The 25,619-nt window shown below is 47.0% G+C and overlaps 1 protein-coding gene across 2 annotated transcripts in view; it reads left to right on the forward strand.

Moving 5' to 3' along the window:
• SEPTIN10 (septin 10) overlaps positions 1-25,619 on the forward strand; it is a 379,629-nt gene that overhangs the window by 112,530 nt on the left and 241,480 nt on the right. For both annotated transcript variants that reach the window (XM_078658118.1, XM_078658119.1), the window contains one exon: positions 160-277. In XM_078658118.1, the coding sequence (XP_078514244.1) occupies positions 160-277 (118 nt within the window). The remainder of the gene's footprint in view (positions 1-159; positions 278-25,619) is intronic.

The raw sequence follows: 25,619 nt of genomic DNA on the forward strand, positions 1-25,619 counted from the left end.
TTCAAATACTACATGTAAGAGTAGTTGTACTTTTGGCTGTTAAACTATACAATGTTTAGCGGTGTAGTATCTTATTTGCTATCTTCTTGAAATAAACATTGTAGATAAGTATTCTTTTGCTAATAAAATGTTACTGATGTATTTTATTTTTTCCCGCAGCACGGTGACAATATTCGTACATTGCCTCTTGCTGGTCACGTTGGCTTTGACAGTTTGCCAGATCAGTTAGTGAACAAATCCATCAACCAAGGCTTCTGCTTTAATATTCTATGTATTGGTAAGTACTCAGGCATGTAGCACAAATCATTGATTGGATGTGTTATTTTCAATACAAAGACGTGGTAACAGCACACACACCAATTTATTTGTAATATGGAACCAAAAGTACATCACACAGCCTCTGGTATCTCTAAAATAAATCCAACCAAACAAGTTACTTAGTTTGTGTCCAGTTTATCTCCATTGATTTGGGACAATTGGAAGGCAGTATCAGTTGACTTTAAACTAGTTATTTGTTTAGTGCATGTTTTTGTTCCTTTATTTGTGAGACCTACATCTCATAAGTATTTTAGGAATTCTTGTCTGTCTTTTCTTCCCTGTGGAACAACGCGTCCATCTTTCATAAAGATACTTCTTTCAAAATGTACAGTTTTAAATGGACGGTTCTATCGTATGTTCATCGGCTAAACAGATGAGTGCAGACTGTAGGGCTTGGACAGCAACATTTATCAGCGAAATCAAGATCTGTCATCTGGCAATCAGTGTGGTCTCTTCAAGACCCAGTGTTCATATATAACTTGGAGGCAGTCATCTGTTGAAGGAACAGACGGGTTCATTTGTCACAAGACCAAGTCGGGCTGAGGCAGATGGACTTCTAATTCTGTGCCTCAAATCCACCTTTAAAAATGCAGAGGCTGGGTCTGTTGTCCCGTAGTGAGAGCAGGTGAAGATACTCTCAGGTTGCGAGCTACACCCCCCCCCCCTCCTCCCCCAACGCACACATACACCCAATAGGTATAACTGACTTTTAACTGGTTTCAGGGAGGTGGGACTTGCATGTCTAAAAAGTCAATACAAGTAGGCCATCATTTGGTGCAGCATGCTTATGTGGAATCAAGTAGACCCCAACACCCAGAAGTCCAAGTGCAAAACAAACGAACACACATACTGTCTATAGCTCTCCCTCGTCCTTCCCCGCTCAAACAAGCATACCGATTGGGGTAGTTTTCGGCTTGAAGAAGTTTCTGGTTTCACAAGCAACTCACCCACCTCCACCAGTAGATCTGTATTTCTGAGCTCAAATCAAGAGAATACTGCATCCAGAGGAAGAAAAAAGAATCTGAAAATGGCGGCGGTGTTGAGGGATTTCCAGGACATACGTCTGGCATCACACGAGGAGGGGTTTAAAACCAAATGGCTGACACCCATGAGAAGAAGAAAAAAAAAGACTTCAAGGAGACTTTTCCATACCCAACCACTAAAAGACTGAATAATGCACAGTGAATCCCGAAAATTCTTCATGCTGCAAACTATTCCTACTGGTAAGGAACCATTTTGTTTCACTTCCTGGTCGGCATATTACAATTGAGCTGTGAGTTATTACATAAAATAAGGGTAAGAGTTACTTGTTAGCAAGCTCCTGATTAGCTACGGGTGAAAGGTTGAAGGAGATATTGGCAATTCGTTACAGGGGAATCTGGCAGCAAATGTTAAGTTTTTTAGAAGTCCGTCTTGCACAGTTTGAAAGATTGTCTGCCTTGGCAAATCAAGTTCTAGTAGCAGAAAATGATTCCCAGAGGACAAAGTTCTAAGCAGACACCAACTAAACTAAGTATCGCTAAGCTCAATATCCCTTACAGCAGTTAGTACTCAAGTCGTAACTTCAGATCCAGAACTCGCCCAAAAGAATCCACTTTGAAGGGGTCCCCGTGGGAAGAAAAGAATACGCAAAAGGACAAAATTTTGCAGATGTACTTGCTCTGTAGCTTGTGAGGCTTCCTTATATGGAGCATTGCGTCTCAAAGTAGCTGGGGTGAATGTGTTGTTTGCTAATCGTCAACGGGACCATCGACTATTTTGGCATCGGAAAAGAGAATCACTATCTCTATGACTAGAATTACACCTGACATGACCTCTCCTAGGAGGGTAACCCCCTTGCCACCAGCTTTGCTATTGGATGAGGATGAGTCAGATGAGGATGATCAGGACTCCTATGGCTATGCGGACAGTCCCTCTCAACTTCTGGTCAAGTGTCAGGATACGGACTCTGAAGGAGGTTACGACCAAGAGGGTGGTTACTATCATCACGCTGCCCAACCACAGCAATATTCAAGTCAAGACATGGGTTCGGTACCATCTTCTTTCCTACAAGACCTGCATAAGATGCTGCAGGATTACAAATCTAAAGCTGCAGAGCCTGCTCCGGCTCCAGTTGTGCAAGCCAAGCCTGTCTCTGTGCCTGCCTCCACGGCTGTTCCTGTATTACCAGCTCAGGTGTCCCCTCAGCCACAGGCATCAATTCCACAAGAGCCTTCCAGACCAGCAGACACCCATGATTATTCCTCAGATGAGGATCATGATTCAGATAATGGAGCTGATCAAGCTTCTGAATGGGATGAATACATCATTACGGACCCTCCATCTCCATGTCCGGATCCGGTGGATTCCCCACCAGCGGATGTAGGGGGTTTTCATCAGCTGATGGAAAGAGCGACGGGCAGATTCAAGTTGGCAATGCCTGCGGTGGCCTCCGAATGTTTCTTGTATGATTTCAAGGAACCTTATAGGAAAAGGACAAGGTCCATACCAATAGTGCAACATCTGTGGGAGGAAGGCCTTAAGGCAATGAAGAATCCAGCGACGGTGGTCCCTGTACTACCGCGTCTAGATAAGAAGTACAAGGCGCCGAAGGATGATCCAGCTGCCTTGACTGGCCACCCAAGACCGGACTCGGTAATTTCTCAAGCGGCACAGAGAAAATCCCGCAACCCCTCTGCTCCTTTAACAACTCCTCCAGACAAGGAAGGAGGAAGATTGGACAATGACGGGAAGAGATTCTCTTCAATGGCGAGTCTTCTGGTGTGGGCAGCTAATGCCCTAGCAATATTGGGCTGATACGACCGCCAACTTTGGTGTGATGTCGCACCGTTCCTGGATCAGCTTCCTCCAGAATCGAAAGCAGAAGCAAAAAAGGTCTTGCAGGAAGGAGAGGCAACATCAATGGAGGTCAATGACTGCGCCATGGATATTGCCACGACGGCTTTTCGTTCGTTGGCTGGAGCTGCGGTCCTTCGTCGCCAGGGGTGGCTGAAGACAACCTGGTTTCGACCCGAGATTCAAAATAAGGTCCTAGATCTTCCTTTTGATGGAGAAGCTCTATTCGGGAAATTGATTGATGACACTCTCCAAGACATCAAAATAGACATTGAGACCGCCAGATCTTTGGGTACGCTTGAGTACCGCAAAACTCTTTTTAGAGGGTCCAGAGGCAAAAGTACAAGCTACAGAGGATCTTACCAACAACAGAGATACTCATCCTACGGTTCAAGTTCCCAACAATACCGCCAGCCTTATCAACAAAGGCAGGGCCAATCCTCCAATTACTCCAGGCCTAACAGGGGAAAGCAAGCTCGCCAGGGACGTGATACGTCCAAGCGACAATAGCGGCCTCCTGGCTCTTCCTACTATACCTTCCTCCAGGAAGTCATCAGTTGGAGGCAGGGTGTCCCAATACCTTCAAAATTGGTCCAAGATAACATCGGACCGTTGGGTGCTCAACATCATTCGAAAGGGCCATACCTTGGAATTCACTCAGATGCCGCCAACCAAGCCCCCTGCAGCCATTCCATCAAAACACCTGCGTCTTCTGAGGCTCGAAGTTCATCAAATGCTCCTGAAGGGGGCTATAGAGCCGGTTCCCTCCGATCAAAAAGGACATGGATTCTATTCCAGGTTCCTCCTGGTAAAGAAGACGCTAAAGAAATGGCGCCCCATTTTAGATCTCAGGGAGCTCATCACCTATCTCATCTCCCTGTCTTTCCGGATGGTCTCTCTTCAAGACATCCTGATCAATCCGGGGGATTTCATGGCCACACTCGATCTCGAGGATGCGTTCTGTAAGCCTTTCTCCCTCGCCTAGGAGGATCACAAGTTCTCATCATGACGGACAACATCACGGCCATGCATTAAGTGAACAAGGAAGGAGGAACCAGGTCTCTTCCGTTGTCACAGGAAGCTCAAGAGATCTGGGAATGGGCGATCCTTCACGGGATGTCGCTAAAAGCAGAACACTTGCCAGGAGTTCTAAACGAGAATGCCGACAGCCTGAGCAGGTTATCCTCAGTCAGTCACGAGTGGGACTTGAACCAGCGAGTTTTAGAAGAGGTCTTCCGCCTGTGGGGCAGTCCAGCAATAGATCTCTTTGCCACGCCAACCAAAAAAAATGCCGGTCTTATGCAAGCAGGCTTCACCACCGAGGATCATTGGGGAATGCGCTTTCGATAGCCTGGTCAAGGACATTTGTCTACGCCTTCCCCCTCCCATCCCACTGATCCCGAGGCTTATCAGGAAGATCAAAGTGGAACCATGCAGAATGATCTTAATAACCCCTGCTTGGCTGAGACAGTTCTGGTACACGGAGCTCCATCTGTTGTTGCTAGCTCCTCCTCTCCCCTTGAGGACTATTCCAGATCTCTTCACAATGCCCGAAGGACAGGTTTGGCATCCAGATCCACAGTCATTACACCTGACCGCATGGCTCCTGAGCAGCGAGAATTTATGAATCTCCCCATCTCAAACGAAATTAAGGAAGTCCTCTCCCAGGCGAGAGCTCCTTCCATGAACAGAACTTACCGCCTCAAATGGAAGAGGTTTTGCATTTGGTACAGGAGAGAGAAAGTTGACCCCTTTGTAGGAGAGTAGGGTCTGCAATCCTATGGTCACCCCAGATGTTTGCTTTTTGCTTCACTGGTTTACGACTTTCCCTGGCTGTGGCCCTGCTAATGAGACCCACAGCCTAGCTGTTCTCTCTCTAAATTGACATCCATGTACTTTAGGTGCATTTACCAATTGGTATTGGGACACCTTATCAGCCCCTGTACAGTGTACCTTAGGTACCCAGAGCATAGGTGAACCCAAGGCCTACCAGGGGCTGAAACATGTATTATGCCACCCCTGGCTGGCCATCTGAACAGACACAACTGGCTGGTAAGACAGCTGGGGCAAGGTGGTGTAATCACCCTTTGCTGTAGATATAGTATACCTATATCTAACCCCAAAACGGACACATGTATTCCTATCAGTCACTCCTATGGCAGGCCTTATCAATCCTGAAGGCAGAGTGCTTGGAATTATGTGAGATGGTGCTCTAGCACGAGCTGAGCCTGTCGGCAGCTTGCGGAACCAAGTACTTATAGCTGTTCCATGATAACTCTATACCATATACTCTTAAGTGCATTATAATCCTCGCGGTTATTGCTAACTTTGGTATAGCATTATCAAAACATGTCGAGTAAGGTGTCATACGAATTGGAATACTACCCCCTCGCCAGTTCTGGCGACGGGGGTAGCATTCCACCCTTTTAGAGGGACACGACATGTATGTAACTGTGAACCCCGGTTAAAGTTAAACGAAGCCTCAGCATCACAAAATGGATGCTGCAACCACAGACACAAGTCTGACCTCCTGCTGCTGGGAGTCCTTCCAGTGAGGGAGGCCTGAACAAAGGGTTTCCTGCCTTGGGAGGTGCTAGCACCACCCTAGACAGGATTTTGTGTATTGAGGTAGGGAGGGCTGAAAGGAATGAGACCTGCCTGGGGCACACAAGGTGTCCCCTGTGCATGCCCCGGTTCAAACCAGTTGCTGGGGCACTCCAGCCCCAGCTCTGGCGCGAAAACGGACAAAGGATAGCGGGTGTAACCACCCCCTTCCTGGTCCCACCCATGGGAGGGACCTAGTCACCAGAACAGCCCACTTTAGCAGGATAAAGGTAGGAGCTGGTCCCATTCCAAGTTAGATTATCCTGAACAACTCTACAAAGAAGAAACTCTGGACTTCGACGTTCTGCTCCCCAGAAGACTGAAGAATCTCCCTTGTGGGCAAGGAGTGTCCACCCTGCAACTGCAGGCACCATCAAGCGTCCTAGCGGTTCACTTTGTCGTCCTTCCTGCCGGAACCAGACTTCGGAGCCCGACGAGATCCGGACTTCCAGACCTCTCCGACCTCAACCTACATCTGCAGCACAGCTGAGATCCGTGGGTGCGACGAGACACGTGGGACCGGCCATCTTGAAGCAACTGCACTTCGCTTCCAGCACGACTTCAGAGGCATCCTCGAGTAAGTGCTTTGGGGACTGAGAAAGCCCCAGCCCTGAGCAGCTCCTGCACCGAAGACCAGCCCTCCAGCATCCACGAGATTTGCGTGGGGCCCTTTTGCTTGGTTGCTGCTCGACGCGTTGTCTGGTCACTGCCGGCTGGCTAGTGGCCTCCTAGATGACGATCCACAAAATCCCCACCGCTGGTCTGGTTGCTCCAGACTGGCCCTTGCTCCCTTCCAAAAGAGGAGCACCCCGGACCTTCCTGGTCCGCACCAGACGCCGTTTCCACTCACCGCGTGGGTTGCCTTTGCCAAGGCCTGTTGATTCCAAGTCCGGATCCGACACCGCCGACAGCAAGAGCCTGCGTGGGACAGCTCGTGCCTCCATCCTGGTCATCGAAGACACCTCCTGGTCCATGTGGCTGCAGAGACGAGCGTCCACTCTTCACGTGATCGCGACGACAGCATCTGGTTCCTTCCTGGTTCCACACCGGTCACTGGCTAGTGACTTTGAACACTGTCCCCTCTGCTTTCAGGTTCTCTTCTTCCTCGATCCACCCGTGGGTCGCACCGGACATCTTCCTCCTGGTCGCCTGCAGAATCTTTCTTCAAGGCTCCATAGACTTCGATGCAGAAACCCGACACACTTTGATACCTATGCACCCGCAGCCCGTGGGTGAGGTAACAAGAGCATTTCGGTGCTCAAGGGTAGATTGACTCTCCTAGTGTCCAGATATCCAGTCGTTTTAGTCCTAACTAGTCGGAACTGTCTGTTACTTACCTTTTCGTAATTTGTTCTGCCCACTGACTTTGTTCCGCATCTCACGTGTAAGTTCACACTCTGCACACGCGTCCCGTGGGCCTCCTGCTACTTACCTAAGGTTAGGGTAGTGTAGTCCCAGCGATCCTACAGCCTCTGGGCATCTTCGTTTCCTCTATCGATTTCCTTATACCATTTACTTGGTATATGGTTTGTCGTGCCCCTAGGGCACCATTGTAATTTGTGCGACTTATTGTATTTTTCTTAAAGAGTATTGTCATGTGCTTAGCCCTCTGATCTCATAAAGAATTCAGAGGTGTTTGTTAGTAATAAATATATTGTTTATTTTCATAACAACCTGTGTGGTGTCCTTTCATCTGGTATTCAAGGGGTTATATGTGGTAAAACAGCTGGCTTCACATGCCATAAGAGTTTAGCCTAAGACTGCTTTGTCCATGCTACCATTAGGATAGCTGGTCTATAAGGTTGACTTACAACCAATCACCATAAGGGTTGTTTGGACTGATACAAGGTGATCACTAGAACTAGTGAGCATCATATATCAGGCCAACTTCTCACATTGGTGTGCAGTGTTTGGGGTTTGAGCTTGCTGTTGTTTTTACCAAATATAATCTTGAGATATCATTTGAAAGATCACATAAGGTACCATAGGTACATATAACAAGCTTAGAAATACTCTGAGTTCTACTGAACCAGCTGTTGTAGTAGAAAGGGCCTAGCACACCCTGACTACAACTTCTAGCAAGGGATCAGTAGGAAAACCCATAGTGTAGGTAAGTGCACCACTTACACCTCACTAGAAAGCATGTCTATCACAGGAGAGGCCTCAGCGATTCCCCTTGTGGTTAGTGACCATCCACAGGTCCTTTCCAGATATGCAGCCCTCAGCTTCCAGGAGATGAGACAATTGTGTACCTCCAGGAAACTGAAACGGGGTTCTAACCCTACCACTCCTTTTCTGTTAGGTCTCTTAGAGACATATGATGCTAGAAGGGCTTCTAATCCAGGCCCCTCTGATCCAGCAGATGGGAGCATACCCCCCTTAGAAGGTGACCCTAACTCTAACCTCCCTGAAACAGAAGATGTAGATGGTGAGGAAGAGGAGGACTTATCTGAGGAAGAGGTAGACAATGGCCAGGCTGTAGTCCGCAGACTCACAAGGGCCAACTTAGGCATACATGGAGATGGAGCTGGGGGAGCCCCAGTCCCATCCACAAGCAGGCCTAACCTTGGGATTAGAAGAGATAGGTCTCTCTCCAGAGACTCAAATAGATCAGTTCACTCCCATGGCTCTCATGCATCTGCTCAGAGGAGGATGACTTCCCCTCAGAGGAGAGAGCATCAGGCGAAGATGAAGGAAGTTAATCTGAGGATCCAAAGGGAAGAACTTGCCCTTGCCAAGGAAAAACTTGCTTTTGCCAGGGAGCAACAATTGAGTGGGTTAGGACCCACTGGTGGCAGCATTATCCCTAGAGATAAAGACAGGAGTTTTGATAATAGACACCTGAGTAAAATAGTGCCCTCCTATAAGTCAGGAGATGACATCCACAAATGGATGACTGATCTGGAGAGGGCCTGCAAAGTAAGGCAGGTACCCCAGAGTCAGTGGGCAGCTATATTGTGGCTGTCCTTTGAAGGTAAAGTCAGAGATAAGCTCCTCACTGTTCGAGATGAGGATGCTAATGACTGCCAAGTCCTGAAAAATACACTGGTTGATGGGTTTGGCTTAACCACTGAACAGTACAGGTTGATGTTCAGAGACACCCAGAAAACTCAGGCTCAGGATTGGACTGACTTTGTTGATTGTGCCACTAAGGCTTTGGAAGGCTGGTTACTGGGAAGTAAAGTTACTGATTGCACAGGATTGTACAATCATATTATGAGAGAACAAATCTTAAATAATTGACAGAACCAGTTGTTGCATCAGCACCTGATTGACTCAGATCTGACCTCTCCCCAAGAATTGGGAAAGAAGGCAGACAGATGGGTCAGAACCAGCGTTAAGCAGCAGAACCAGAACCAGGGTGGTGGCCAAAAGAAAGCAGACCAAAAGGGTAGTAACCAGAATCAACAAAATGACCAGAAGTCTTCAACAGGGCCCCAACAACCTAAGGAAGGTGGGCCCCATAATTCCCAAAAGAAGAAGAATGATGGCCAAAAAAAACCATGGTGCCCGTACTGTAAGAGTAAGAACCACTGGTTTAGTGATTGCACCAAGAAAGGCTCAGCTCCTGCCACTACTGCCCCTAAGGCACCTGTACCCCCTAGTCCAGTTAGTAGTGGTAGTGTACCCCCCAAGGCTATAGTTGGGTTAACCCGGGGAACTGAGGTGGGTTCTGACTTAGTCAGAATGCCTACTCAGGCTGTTCTTGTTAGTAGGGATCATATCCATGTACCCACTGCAATCAGTCCCAGTACTCTGGGCAAATACAGGCAAACGCCTTTAATCAATGGAAAAATGGCTCAGGCCTACAGGGACACATGTGCCAGTGTCACTATGGTGACACCAGCCTTTGTGGACCCTGATCAGATTATACTAGGTTCAGACTACCTAGTGACCAATGCTAGCAACGTCACTACCAATCACAGTATGGCAGTTGTTAACTTCTCCTGGGGAGGGGAAATGGCCTCAAAAGGGTTGTAGTTAGTTCAGACCTCCAAGTGGAATGTCTTTTGGGCAATGATTTGTAATCTTCATTATGGTCAGATGTGGAGTACAGGACTCATGTAGAAATGTTAGGTCTCTCCTCACATGTCCTTGCTGTGACCAGGTCACAGGCCAAGAAATGCCCAGCTGAACAAGTGCTGGATCCTGGAAAAATGGACCAGACACTACCCAAGAGGAAGAGCAGTAGGGTAAAGGCAGTGCCTTCCCCCCCTGCCTCAGGTTCAAGATCAGCCCTCTCAGGAGGCTGACCCAGAGACCCCAGAGGGAATTGTCCTAGAAGAGCTTTAACCTGAACAGGTTGAGTTTCTTGGGACAGGGGGACCTTCCAGGGCAGACTTGAGGCAGGCACAGTTAGACTGTTCCTCCCTTGAAACCCTCAGACAGCAGGCTGCTGCTGAGGCTGCAGGGAATGCTACATGTGCCCATAAGGTATACTGGGAGGAAGGACTCCTACTCTGAGGCAAGAGACCCCAAGCCTCGTGCTACCAGGAGGCTGGTCATCCCCTTGTCTCTCAGAGGTTTCCTTCTCACCTTAGCCCATGAAATTCCCCTTGCAGGACACTTAGGCCAGAACAAGACTTGGGACAGGCTTGCCCCTCACTTTCACTGGCCTCATATGTCTGAAGACACCAAATAGTTTTGTCTCTCATGTGTCGCCTGTCAAGCCAGTGGCAAACCAGGTGGCACAACAAAGGCCCCCCCCCCCTGATACCACTACCTGTGGTAGGAGTGCCCTTTGAAAGAGTGGTGATAGACATTGTTGGACCAATGGACCCCCCCAACAGCATCTGGGCACAGATTTATACTGGTGGTAGTGGATCATGCCACCAGGTATCCAGAAGCTATTCCCCTTAGGACCACTACAGCTCCTGTTGTGGCCAGGGCCCTACTTGGAGTATTCTCCAGAGTGAGGTTTCCTAAGGAGGTTGTCTCTGACAGAGGTGCAAACTTCATGTCAGGATACATGACTGCAATGTGGAAGGAGTGTGGTGTAAATTACAAATTTACCACACCCTATCACCCACAGTGCAATGGGCTTGTGGAGAGATTCAACAAGACCCTAAAAGGGATGATAAAAGGGTTACCTGAAAAGCTTAGGCGAAGATGGGATATCCTTTTACCCTGCCTCCTGTTTGCTTACTGAGAGGTCCCACAGAAGGGGGTTGGCTACAGCCCTTTTGAGCTTCTGTTTGGGCATCCTATAAGAGGACCCCTATGTCTTGTGAAGGAAGGATGGGAGTTACCTCTCAAAAAGCCTAAACTTGACATAGTGGACTATGTACTTGGTATCCGCTCCTGGATGGCAGAGTACATGGAGAAGGCATCCAAAAACCTTGAGGCCAGCCAAGAACTTCAAAAAGCTTGGCATGACCAAAAGGCTGCCCTGACTGTTTATCACCCAGGACAGAAGGTGTGGGTGCTGGAGCCAGTGGCCCCAGCAGCTCTCCTAGACAAATGGTCTGGACCCCATACCATCATTGAGCAAAAGGGAGAGGTCACCTACCTGGTGGACCTTGGAACTCCCAGGAGCCCCCACAGGGTGCTTCATGTTAACAGGCTCAAGGCATTTGTCGACAGGGAGGACATGGGCTTGCTGATGGCCACAGATGAGGGACAGGAGGAAGAGAGTGACCCTCTCCCAGACCTGCTCACTCAGAACCCTGATGATGGGTCAGTAGATGGTGTGGTCTTTTTTGACAGCCTCTCTGAGCATCAACAAAAGGATTGCAAACAGGTTCTTCAATCCTTTAGACAAATGTTCTCACTGACACCCAGTCAGACAAACTAGTGCACCCATGAGGTGGACACTGGTGACAGTCTGCCTGTCAAGAGTAAAGTCTACAGGCAACCTGACCATGTCAGGGACTGCATAAAGAAAGAAGTACAGAAGATGTTGGAATTGGGAGACATTGAACCCTCAGAGAGCCCTTGGGCTAGTCATGTAGATCTAGTGCCAAACCCTCACACCCAGGATGGTAAGAGAGACGAGGTTTTGTGTAGACTACAGGGGTCTCAATGCTGTCACTAAGACCGATGCCCATCCAATACCTAGGGCAGATGAACTCATAGATAAATTGGCTTCTGCCACATTCTTGAGTACATTTGACCTAACAGCTGGTTATTGGCAAATCAGGTTAGCTGAGGATGCCAAGGCCAAAACAGCATTTTCTACCCCAGGAGGTCATTACCAATTAGTGGTAATGCCCTTTGGTTTGAAAAATGCACATGCCACTTTTCAAAGGTTGGTGAACCAAGTTCTCACTGGGTTGGATGACTTTTGTGCAGCATATCTAGATGGCCATTCAATTATGGACACTGCCCACTATTTGTTCTTTTGTACTCACTTCAAACCTATTAGGGAAAAATTTATTATTCCCCTGCTAAAAGGAAGAGGGTTTAGGCAGGTCAAACCAGCTTTATTGTACCTTCAGATGCTAAATGATATATGGGAAATCTATAATGTGGCCAAATTTTTAACAATCGCAGTCAGACTGGGTAAAAAGATCAATTGGGTGTAGAATATCCTACCAATAATTATGCTTACTGTAAAATTGAATCTAGTTTTTTAAACAAAATTCTGTAATGTTTTTATTTGATTGTTAATCGTAACTTTTTTTAATGATGTATCGTGATTCTTGGACCATCGTTTATGTGTGTCTTGTACTTTTATGGTTTTGAAAATTCGAACCGAATAAAGTATTTCTTGACTTGACTTGACTTGATATTGCTGTCTTCAGCTCCACCAGGGAGGATCACCTGATCAACCTGAGGAAAGTTTTGGAGGCCCTGCAGAAGGCAGGCCTCACTATCAAGGCCACCACGTGCCAGATAGGGCAGAGTCAGGTTGTTTACCTGGGCCACCTTGTAGGTGGAGGCCAGGTTCAACCATTGGAGAGCAAGATACAGGCCATAAAGGACTGGGCTCCTCCAACCACCCAGACACAGGTGAGAGCTTTCTTGGGCCTGTCTGGTTACTATAGGAAGTTTATCAAAAAGTATGGGTCCATTGTGACCCCACTTAATGACTTTACAACCAAGAAAATGCCAAAGAAAGTTGAGTGGACAGTTAGCTGTCAGAAGGCATTCGATGACCTGAAGCAGGCCATGTGTACAGCACCTATTCTCAAGAGTCCTGACTACTCCAAAACCTTCATTGTCCAAACAGATGCTTCTGAGTAGGGTGTGGGAGCTGTTCTATCTCAACTGAATATTGATGGTCATGACCAGCCCATTGCTTTTATAAGCAGAAGGCTGACCCCTAGAGAGAAACGTTGGTCAGCTATTGAGAGGGAGGCCTTTGCTGTGGTTTGGGCCCTGAAGAAGTTGAGGCCATACTTGTTTGAAACTCACTTCAACATTCAGACCGACCATAAGCACCTCTTATGGCTAAATCAAATGAAGGTTGAAAACCCCAAACTTCTTAGGTGTGTATTTCCCTACAGGGGATGGACTTTACAGTGGAGCACAGACCAGGGACTGACCATGGCAATGCAGATGGTCTCTCTAATAAAAGAGAGGGACCCAAAAACCAAAGGGAGTGGGTACCAAAAGACTAACGTCAAGAAATAAATTCCCCTTGGGCACATGAATCGGAGTAAAAATACTCACAACAAATTACAGAACAAACTTCACAGGGTATATGTGTAGCATTCACAGAGGGCAATGAAACAAGTAAATTATAGTCAATGTATATCACAATTTTATTCCAAAAGGCAGATTAAAAATGACCAATATGGTCCATACTCAAAACACATGTATCATAATAAATAAAATAACATACAAAACAATCATAAAAACACATTATGACGGGATGGAAATATAAGGGAAGTTTGGGTTCCTATTAGTAAGAAAGAAGAAAACACAGGAAAGTGATGAGCACAGTTCAGCTTTACATCAGAAACTGATGTCTCTCAAAATATCATGTGTCTTTCTTAATCGTCGACGCGTTTCGGTGAACCACACAGATAATGTCACCTTCTTCAGGAAAATATATTATCATCCCATTAAAATCTCCAATATGGTATCATGTTCCAAATTAGGCGTTCCAAAGATTAATGTCTCAATTCTATCGTGTAGTTACTTTAAAGACATCTCTATCTGCAAGCAGGAGCACATTTCTTTACGTCCGACCTTCAATTACCGCTTGTTTATACGGGGAACTCTTCTCCCGATGTTGCGATATAGATTCCGCCTGACCACGAAGAGCACTATTCACGAACCCTATCTTGTTAAGTCCAATTCTTTGAATGACATAGAGCCGTGTATGAGGTCGCAGTGGGCCAAAATGAATGCCTCAGCGTGCTGACTAATTTAAGTCGAAACCACAGCCGTTACTATAAAAACCAGCCGCAACATGGTCCAAGTGCCTCATTCGTATTTGGAACGCCTAATTTGGAACATGATACCATATTGGAGATTTTAATGGGATGATTATGTATTTTCTTGAAGAAGGTGACATTATCTGTGTGGTTCACCGAAACGCGTCGACGATTAAGAAAGACACATGATATTTTGAGACATCAGTTTCTGATGTAAAGCTGAACTGTGCTCATCACTTTCCTGTGTTTTTTTCTTTCTTACTAATAGGAACCCAAACTTTCCTTATATTTCCATCCCGTCATAATGTGTTTTTATGATTGTTTTGTATGTTATTTTATTTATTATGATACATGTGTTTTGAGTATGGACCATATTGGTCATTTTTTTAATCTGCCTTTTGGAATAAAATTGTGATATACATTGACTATAATTTACTTGTTTCATTGCCCTTTGTGAATGCTACACATATACCCTGTGAAGTTTGTTCTGTAATTTGTTGTGAGTATTTTTACTCAGATTCATGTGCCCAAGGGGAATTTATTTCTTGACATTCATGCAGATGGTCTCTCCAGGTATTTCCACTTAGAACAGGAAGACTCACCTGGTCACGGTTAGTTTAATGTCCCTAAATTGGGGGGGGGGGTTTATGTAGGAGAGTAGGATCTGCAATCCTATGGTCACCCCAGATTTTTGTTTTTTGCTTCACTGGTTTACGACTTTCCCTGGCTGTGGGCCTGCTAATCAGACCCACAGCCTAGCTGTTCTCTCTCTAAATTGACATCCATGTACTTTAGGTGCATTTACCAATTGGTATTGGGACACCGTATCAGCCCCTGTACAGTGTATCTTGGGTACCCAGGGCATAGGTGAACCCAAGGCCTACCAGGGGCTGAAACATGTATTATGCCACCCCTGGCTGGCCATCTAAACAGACACAACTGGCTGGTAAGACAGCTGGGGCAAAGTGGTGTAATCACCCTTTGCTGTAGATATAGTATACCTATACCTAACCCCAAAATGGAAACATATATTCCTATCAGTCACTCCTATGGCAGGCCTTATCAATCCTGAAGGCAGAGTTCTTGGAATTATGTGAGATGGTGCTCTAGCATGAGCTGAGCCTGTCTGCAGCTTGCGGAACCAAGTCCTTATATCTGTTCCATGATGACGCTATACCATATACTCTTAAGTGCATTATAATCCTCGCGGTTATTGCTAACTTTGGTATAGCATTATCAAAACATGTCGAGTAAGGTGTCATACGAATTGGAATACTACCCCCTTGCCAGTTCTGGCGACGGGGGTAGCATTCCACCCTTTTAGAGGGACACGACATGTATGTAACTGTGAACCCCGGTTAAAGTTAAACGAAGCCTCAGCATCACAAAATGGATGCTGCCACCACAGACACAAGTCTGACCTCCTGCTGCTGGGAGTCCTTCCAGCGAGGGAGGCCTGGACAAAGGGTTTCCTGCCTTGGGAGGTGCTAGCACCACCCCAGACAGGATTTTGTGTATTGAGGTAGGGAGGGCTGAAAGGAATGAGACATGCCTGGGGCACACAAGGTGTCCCTGTGCATACCCCGGTTCAAACCAGTTGCTGGGGCACTCCAGCCCCAGCTCTGGCGCGAAACCGGACAAAGGATAGGGGGTGTAACCACCCCCCTTCCTGGTCCCACCCATGGGAGGGACCTAGTCACCAGTACAGCCCCCTTCAGCAGGATAAAGGTAGGAGCTGGTCCCATTCCAAGTTAGATTATCCTGAAGAACTCTACAAAGAAGAAACTCTGGACTTCGACGTTCTGTACCCCAGAAGACTGAAGAATCTCCCTTGTGGGCAAGGAGTGTCCACCCTGCAACTGCAGGCATCATCAAGCGTCCTAGCGGTTCACTTTGTCGTCCTTCCTGCCGGAACCAGACTTCAGAGCCCGACGAGATCCGGACTTCCAGACCTCTCCTACCTCAACCTACATCTGCAGCACAGCTGAGATCCGTGGGTGCGATGAGACACGTGGGACCGGCCATCTTGAAGCAACTGCACTTCGCTTCCAGCACGACTTCAGAGGCATCCTTGAGTAAGAACTTTGGGGACTGAGAAGCCCCAGCCCCGAGCAGCTCCTGCACCGAAGACCAGCACTCCAGCATCCACGAGATCTGCGTGGGGCCCTTTTGCTTGGTTGCTGCTCGACGCGTTGTCTGGTCACTTGCCGACTGGCTAGTGGCCTCCTAGACGACGATCCACGAAATCCCCACCTCTGGTCTGGTTGCTCCAGACTGGCCCTTGCTCCCTTCCAAAAGATGAGCACCCTGGACCATCCTGGTCCGCACCAGAAGCCGTTTCCACTCACCGCGTGGGTTGACTTTGCCAAGACCTGTTGATTCCAAGTCTGGATCCGACACCGCCGACAGCGAGAGCCTGCGTGGGACAGCTCGTGCCTCCATCCTGGTCGTCGAAGACACCTCCTGGTCCACGTGGCTGCAGAGACAAGCGTCCACTCTTCACCTGATCGCGACAACAGCATCTGGTTCCTCCCTGGTTCCACACCGGTCACCGGCTAGTGACTTTGAACACTGTCCCCTCTGCTTTCAGGTCTTCTTCCTCGATCCACCCGTGGTTGGCACTGGACATCTTCCTCCTGGTCGCCTGCAGCATCTTTCTTCAAGGCTCCATAGACTTCGACGCAGAAACCCGACACACTTTGACACCTATGCACCCGCAGCCCGTGGGTGAAGTAACAAGAGCATTTCGGTGCTCAAGGGTGGATTGACTCTCCTAGTGTCCAGATATCCAGTCGTTTTAGTCCTAACTAGTCGGAACTGTCTGTTACTTACCTTTTCGTGATTTGTTCTGCCCATTGACTTTGTTCCGCATCTCGCGTGTGAGTTCACACTCTGCACACGCGTCCCGTGGGCCTCCTGCTACTTACCTAAGGTTAGGGTAGTGTAGTCCCAGCGATCCTACAGCCTCTGGGCATCTTCATTTCCTCTATCGATTTCCTTATACCATTTACTTAGTATATGGTTTGACGTGCCCCTAGGGCACCATTGTAATTTGTGCGACTTATTGTATTTTTCTTAAAGAGTATTGTTATGTGCTTAGCCCTCTGATCTCATAAAGAATTCAGAGGTGTTTGTTAGTAATAAATATATTTTTTATTTTCATAACAACCTGTGTGGTGTCTTTTCATCTGGTATTCAAGGGGTTATATGTGGTAAAACAGCTGGCTTCACATGCCATAAGAGTTTAGCCTAAGACTGCTTTGTCCATGCTACCATTAAGATAGCTGGTCTATAAGGTTGACTTACAACCAATCACCATAAGGGTTGTTTGGACTGATACAAGGTGATCACTAGAACTAGTGAGCATCATATATCAGGCCAACTTCTCACACCCTTTTCATCAGAACCTCATCAGCTTCTGCCTTATCTCTTATCCTTGGCTAAGTCGGGGCTGGCCCATTCATCTATAAAGGTTAATTTGGCAGCAATTTCAAGGTACAGAAGGTCTGAGTCTTGACCTTCGTTATGGTCTTCCAGGGTTGTTAAACAATTTCTAAAAGGCTTGTTACGGTTCTATCTACCAATGAGGCCTCCGCCTCCTACTTGGCACCTGAATCTAGTCCTCACTCAACTCATGAAAAGCCCGTTTGAACCAATTCATCGTTCAGACATGAAGTTCCTTTCATGGAAATTGGCTCTCCTTCTTGCCCTCTCATCGGCAAGATGTATTGGGGAATTGCAGGCTCTCACAATCCAGGAGCCTTATCTACAATTCAAAAGGAACACCGTTATCTTGAGAACTAACCCAAAGTTCATACCCAAGGTTCCCTCGGACGCCCACTTGACCGAGCCGGTGATTCTTAAAGCGTTCTTTCCTCACCCGGCTACACCAGCGGAGAGGTCACTACATTCTCTGGATGTACAACGATGTTTAAAATTCTATTTGGATCGCACCAAAGGATTTCGGAAATCCTCCCAATTGTTCGTTGCTTTTGGTGGTCCGAGCAAAGGTCTCCCGCTGTCAAAGCAGGGGATTGCAAGATGGATTACAAGTGCCATTCTACCTTGCCATACTGCAGCGGGTAAACCACTGACTGGCAGGGTTCGGGCACATTCCGCAAGATCAGTGGCTTCTTCAACAGCCCTCTTCGCGAGGGTGCAGATTAAGGACGTTTGCAGAGCTGCTACCTGGAGCATCGTCCACACCTTTACTAAGCATTACTGCTTGGAATCCTTATAACAAGATTCGGCAGTGGGCCAGGCTGTCCTGAGGAACCTCTTCCACTAATGGGTGAGCTTTCCTTTCTATCCCACCGTCCGTTATTTTGCACATTTTGTATCTTTATGTCATGTTGGCTATTTCAATGTATTTATGACGCAAAATGTGTTTTTTATGGCTAACTGCTTGCTACTCTGATACAAAAGCATGGGAATCTATGAAAGTTCCAATACTGGGGCAAGTTACTTACCTGTAACTGTAGTTCCCCAGTATTGGTAACTTTCATAGATTCCCATGCGCCCACCCACCTCCCCGGGGAAAGCTCAGCCTTCAGCAGATATGGTGACTGTAACACAACGGCTACGAAAATCTGAGGCTCCGAGGTTCCTTCAGGAGGGTTCTAAGGGGTGAGGCTCTTCTGATTGGCTGATGCCTAGTTTGGTCTCTTTTACACAAAGAGGGTGATATGCTACAAAAGGAAATGAGGCCTAGGCTTTTTTCTTTCTCTTTTGTACCTACTGCTATGTTATTTTTGTTACCGAGGCTCCCATTCCGACAACGGGGAATGATACAAAAGCATGGGAATCTATGAAAGTTACCAATACTGGGCAACTAAAGTTACAGGTAAGTAACTTGTTTTCTTACTTTCACTAAATATGTATTCTGGTTTTTTAAGCAATTATCAGGTGCTTCTCTGTACCTGTTTAACTCTCTTTACTGCCTAGAAATGAACATTGTGTCTCTTTTGTTGTGAATTCATTTCCCCACGGTGCAAATTTCACTAGTGTAAATGAATCTGCAAATTTTAAGACCGAGGAAAGAAAATAATTCAAACCCTTAGTCAGCTTATCACATTTATAGAAAATATCAAATATGATTAACGGAACATGGGGATTTCATGCTTGTGAGATTAATGGACAATATTTCCCACTTTTTTATCCCATTAAAGCCCCCTGAACCCATTTCAAATGCAAATAACTCAAAAACTACTCAATTGATTTAACCAAATCACAAAAAGAGCAGTTTGAAGTTCTACTTTCATGCCATGTTTGGTGTAATCCGCTTTTGTTGTCACATACAGCACAAATTTGATATGAAAGCTAAAATGGAAAATGCATCTATATGAAACTTGACATGCCGAAACTTAGCCAGTTATGATTAAGTGAGTTACACATTTCGTGCAGGTTTGTAAAATATTGGCTAGTCTGTAAGCAAGCCAAAAAATTTATTTTTAAAGGAAAGCTCAGCATATAGAATTACTACTGCAGCCTTTGCATTTCTTGTGTGTGTTTAATCTGTATGATGGGAGTGTATGATTTTAGGGGTTTATAATACAAAATAAAAAGTTTTTCTAAATGGTCTGTATTGTTTGTCTTAGTTTCTGTCTATATTTTCCATTATATTTTTTTTAAATACACTATGGGAAGTGGGGCTGTCTCTTTATAATGTACAGGTACGCAGAGCGACCCCCTTCTTTGTTGTGGTTATGTTTTGTTTCCCATTCTATACATAGCCACATTCTCAAAAGGATAGTTATGTCAGTAGGGTAGTCAAGATGGTTGCACACCCCAGATATGTGAATGTCTGTTAATGTGTGACACCAAATATTGTATGTTATGTCACCAATGTTAAAGTTTCTCATAGAGAATTTAAGGACTCATATAAACTATACCACCGTCTTTTCATAGCTGTTGATGTTCTACTGGATGAATACTGCATTACCATGGCATTTTTACACAAGCAAGATGAGGTTATGTGGTGATATTAGCCTGTATCCAGTACTGAACTTGCAGCAAAGGGCCCAGTTATTGAGAGCCAAGCATTTTATTCCCCATTCCGGGGCCAAAACTTGTAATTGTTCTTTGAATGGATGGGAAAACCAGCAGGAAATGGTCATTCGGACCCGGGTTTTCTACAACTTGTAATTAGGACATAACTGGTTAACTCTAAAACTTAAAGAGGGCTGTGATTACAAGGTGGTGTTCCTTTGCTTTCCATGAACAACCGCATTATTAATTCTGATAAAGAACATCTGCTTAGTGTAGTTTCCCTCTTGTGAAACCTCTGACATAAAGCACTAAACAACTGTGTATATTTGTATGTGCTAAAATGACAAATCACCCAATTAATATTAGCTAAAAGTTTCCAGCATTTGAGCTTTCATTGGTTAACGTGCATCAAGCTCTCTGTCAAAGGCTCGAAATCCCTGATACTTTTAAAATAGCTTTAAATGGTATTAACATTGCTATACGCCCAACAGCAGTGTTTGTTTAGTAGCACATCCACCTCATTTGAAGTAGCCCAAACTTCAACCAATGAGGTGGAAATGATGAGCTCTCTACTCCCACTAGATGCTATTTTAGCTTAGATTTCTCCTGCAAGTTCTGTGTGAGATGGTCCCTAAAAAAGCTCTGCTCTTTATGATTTCAAACCTTACTTTGACCAGATTTTGCATTTTTATTGGTCTTCACTGGACCTCAGCCAAACCTATATTCAGATCTAGCCAACCAAGAGTTCGTTTTAGGGCTTTTATTCTCCAATTGTGCGGATGGTCAGCACAATCAATGCATTTATTTGTATTTACCCTCTCCGTAAATATCTTGCCATGACATTTGCAAAACCGTTCCGGCAAGACCCTAAAGAATAGGGAGAGGAGGTTGGCCTTACTTGTTCCAGAAAAATTTAAAATGCTTACCTCTAAATGGGATAACCTTGTGTCTGGGGATAAATCCATGCAAAGAGTTTCTCCAGACTTCCAAGAAGTCATCTCAAAAACAAAAGCATGAGGTGCTCGCTCAGCTGGAGTTTGCCAGTGATGCGCATGCATCCACATCTAAAAAAGGTAAAACCAAACCTTCCCCAGACAAAGGCATTGAAAAAGTCTGAGGACCATCCTGGCTACAAAATAGCAGAGCAATTTAGCTCTGCTGACACACAGACAGTGCTCCTGCAGAGTCTTTGTCAACGAGGACCGTATCGCCCATGACGAAGAAGTAATCAGCAACCGGATATCATGAAGAGCTCCGGCATCTTTACAGAGAACCTTCGGTGATGTAGGTAGCTGCTACGTTTATGATTACTCTGCAACACATGATGGGAGGCTTTCCAAGACTGGATCCAGAGTTACTGCCAAGTAGCCTGCCTCCACAATCTATTCTGCACCAACTCAGTCAAAGTTTCCAGGACCTCAGGTACACCCTCAAAGACCCACTGACTCCACTGCTGTTGTCTCGACCAGTACTTGTGACACCAAGAGAGATGGGATAAGTAGTAGATTCACCAGATAGTGATTAGGATTCAGACTCCGATGAGGAGTAAGATTAGGTTGTGAATGAAGAGCAAGAAAAGAAGAGTGAAGGGATTTTATTTTACAGAAAGAAATTAGACACCTCCTCATCCAGACTTTTCACCAGATAACTTTCTAGCTTCCATGCATTGCTGGAGATAGTAGCTAAGACGCTTCACCTCCCAATATTGTCAGTGAAGCTGTACTTTTTCTATAACTTCAAGGAGCAACCCAGGAGGACGATAAAATCAATTTCTGATAGATACATCTGCCGTGTGGATTCCTCACCTTGTGAATATCCCCCTTGCGCCAGCAATATTTGGAAATTCTTTTCGTAGCTTCGCGCTGACGTGGACTTGGACGTCAGAGGCACCGCTCGCGACTCCGCTGACGTCACCGACGCCTATAATAGGCCCACGCCGGCGTGATGACATCAGTTCACTTTTTTCCGCGCCGTAGACGCTAACGGTTTTCTGGGATCGTATTGTAGCTTTCCAGTAACTTAGTTACTCTTGTTGTTTTATTACTGTTTCTATTTTCTTCGAGATGTCGTCGAAGAAGACTGGCTTTAAGGCTTGCGGTGAATGTGGCAAGACAATGTCTATTACTGACCCGCATGAATGCTGCGTCTGGTGCCTGAGTTCCGACCATGACGTCGAGGATTGCCCTTGTTGCAAGAAGATGACCCCAAAGGCCCTGCAGGAAAGGGAGACGAAACTCCTCGTGGCGAAACTGAAGAGTAAGAAAGTTAAAAAGACTTCGAAGTCTCGATCTTGACGTTCGAGGTCGAGATCGAAGTCGCGTTCGGAGTCGTCTTCAGCTCATGTTTCAAGATCCTCAAGGAAAAAACATAAGAAGAGGAGCTATGAGTCACGTCATCACTCAGGGAAGGACTCTGGTTCGAGACCGAAGTCGCAGGTCAAACTTCTTAATAAGGAAGTGGAGATTTCGGCGTCGGAGGATCAGGACTCTGTTGGTGAAGCTTCACACCCGAATTCGCCCGAGTCACCGAAGCAGGCCCCTTCTCCAGATCCATCCAATCCTTCTGGTCAGGAGGAGGAAGGTGAGGTGCAGGGGGCTGGGGAGGTCGAGGTTCCGGTACCTGCGGGTTCGTCGACCCCGGTTCCGGGACTCGATGAAGAGGTCGACGTTGTGTCGACTCCGCCTCCTCGGGAACAGCCCGGAGGACCGTATCCAGATTTCCCGGCTCCAGGTCAGGATCCATCCCATTTCCTGAACGCCATGTTTGGTGTTTATTCCAGGGCGATGTACCCGTCTGGTGCACCTGTTGGTCCCACGGGTCCTATGTCTTTTAACTTGGGTATTCCCCAAGCTTATGCTCCTGCGCCCTTCATGCCTTTTATGCCGGCTCTACCACCGCATTGGCATTTTCCGACACCGCCTGTGTCGTCGACGCCGAAGCGAACGACGCCGACTCAGTCGACGCCGGCTCCATCGACGCCGGTGCCTACGACTCCGAAGCAGGATTCTGTTCGACCTCGTGTGAAACTACCTCATCCGACTTCGGGTTCGACGCCGGCCCCGACCCCGTCGGAGTCGGTTCCGGATCCTTCGACTTCTATCGTGAAGGAAAGGTCACAGAGAGAAGCCCAGAGACTTCTGGAGGAAGAACAATATCGGTATGCAGATATGGAGGAAGGAGAGTTACAGGATTCTGAAGATCCTTTTGAGGACCTGGGTGAGGCCAGTGGGCTTGAACTGTCGCCTGAGTGGGATTTGTCTTCAGTGTCGAATGTGCCTTCAAAGGATGTGGTACCTTATCACACTGTTATCAAAAAGGCGGCAAGTTTGTTGAACATTACTCTGCCCACTGCTGATTATAAGCCAAATCTTCTGACTGAAGTTCTTCATTCACCCTCCTCTATTATTGAGCCAATGTTGCCCTTTAATGATGCGTTATCTGAACCCATCTATGAGGTTTGGAAGAAGCCTTTGTCTGCTCCTGCAGTTTCTAGGACAGTGGCGAGGAGGTACAGGGTTGCACCTGGTGACCCTGAATTTTTGTCAACACACCCCCTGCCTGAGAGTTTAGTTGTGCAGGCTGCCTGCTCGAAGAAGTCTGCTGGTGCTTTTCCGCAGGTTCCTGGGGATAAAGAATCCAGAAAACAGGATCAATCTGCCAAGAAGGTCTTCTCCTCAGCCAGTATGGCGCTAAAGTCAACCAACGCAACTTGTCTGATGGGAAGGTATGTCCATTCCTTGATGGATTCTGTCAAACAGTTGGTTCCGAAAATCCCTGAGGAGGATAGAAAGGATTTTCAGGAGGTAATATCAGACACTCAGGCGGCTGCGAGGCAGGTGATTCAGAGTGGACTGGACACTGCTGATTCAGTGGCGAGGGTCATGGGCTCTTCCGTGGCCACTAGGAGGGCTGCATGGCTTAAAACGTCGGAGTTCTCTACAGATGTTCAGTCTGTTTTGATGGACTTGCCTTTTGATGGCTCAGGATTGTTTGGCAAGAAGGCTGATGCTGCCTTGGAACGTTTTAAACACAGTAGGGCCACTGCGAAATCTTTGGGCCTTCAGTCCAGGGGTACTACTGGAAGGCGCTTCAGGGGATTTGGCAGATCTTCCTTTCGTTCTTACAGACCATCTCAGCAGCAGCCACAGCAACAGCAAAATACGCTGTACAAATCGTACAGGGGCAGGCAAAGAGCCCGTCCTAGAGGCCGTCAAGCCTCCTCCTCCTCCTCCTCCTCCTCCTCCTCCTCCTCCTCCTCTTCCTCCCCTTCCCAGCCCCCTGCCAACGCAGCAAAGCAGCCCTAGATCCGCCATTCCGGATCATGTGGTCCCAGTGGGGGGTCGGCTTACCCATTTTCTACAAGATTGGGAATTAATAACATCGGATCTTTGGGTTCTCAATCTTGTGGAGAATGGGTATGCTCTTCCTTTTCAGGAGTTTCCCCCAAATTACCCTCCTTGTCAGGGTTATTATTCGGAGGACCACCTGCTTCTCCTGCAGGAAGAAGTCCTGGCACTGTTCAGAATAGGTGCGATAGAGGTGGTTCCAGAGCAGGAAAGGGGTCGGGGTGCTACTCCCGGTATTTCCCGATCCTCAAGAAGGATGGCAGGTTACGTCCAATCCTGGACCTAAGGATTTTGAACCTCTATCTCAAACAGGAGAAGTTCAAAATGCTCACGCTTGCACAGGTTCTTCAGGCGCTGATGGAAGAAGACTGGATGGTGTCAATCGACTGGCAGGATGCGTATTTTCATATTCCCATCTTGAAGTCGCACAGAAAGTATCTCTGTTTTACGGTTGGGTCGCAACACTACCAGTTTGCGGTCCTTCCGTTTGGCCTTACTCCTGCGCCTTGAGTCTTCACCAAGGTGATGGCAGTGGTGGCAGCTCATCTCAGGAGGTCGGGGATACCTGTATTCCCGTATCTGGACGACTGGCTGATCAAAGCGGTGTCGCCGGAGAAGGTGCTCCATCATCTGCAAGAGACAACTCAGTTGTTGCACAGGTTAGGTTTTTCGATAAATGTACCCAAGTCTCACCTGGTGCCCTCACAGCGCAACCTGTTCTTAGGTGCGGTACTGGACACTACTGTGTGTCGTGCATTCCCTCCTCCTCAAAGGATTTGCGACATACAGGAAATTATTCCTTTGTTCTACAATGGAGCGGTCGTTCCAGTCCTGAAGGTTCTTCGACTGCTCGGTCTGATGGCTTCTTGCATCCTGTTGGTCAATCATGCACGCTGGCACATGAGGGCACTCCAGTGGTGCCTCCGCAGGCAGTGGTATCAGCACAACGGAGATCTCAGGGAGTCGGTGAAGATCTCCAGAGAAGCTGCAGCGGATCTGTCTTGGTGGAGCGTGGAAGGCAATCTGTCACAAGGAAAGCCTTTTCAACTTCCTCCATCGGTGGCCACAGTGATAACGGATGCATCCACTCTCGGGTGGGGTGATCATCTGGGAGACCTGGAGGTCAAGGGTCTTTGGTCTCCAGAGGAAAGGTTGCTTCACATCAACCTTCTAGAGTTAAGGGCGATGCGTCTGGCGCTCAAGG

The sequence above is a fragment of the Lissotriton helveticus genome, chromosome 8 (genome assembly GCF_964261635.1).
Source record: "Lissotriton helveticus chromosome 8, aLisHel1.1, whole genome shotgun sequence".
NCBI lineage: Eukaryota > Metazoa > Chordata > Amphibia > Caudata > Salamandridae > Lissotriton > Lissotriton helveticus.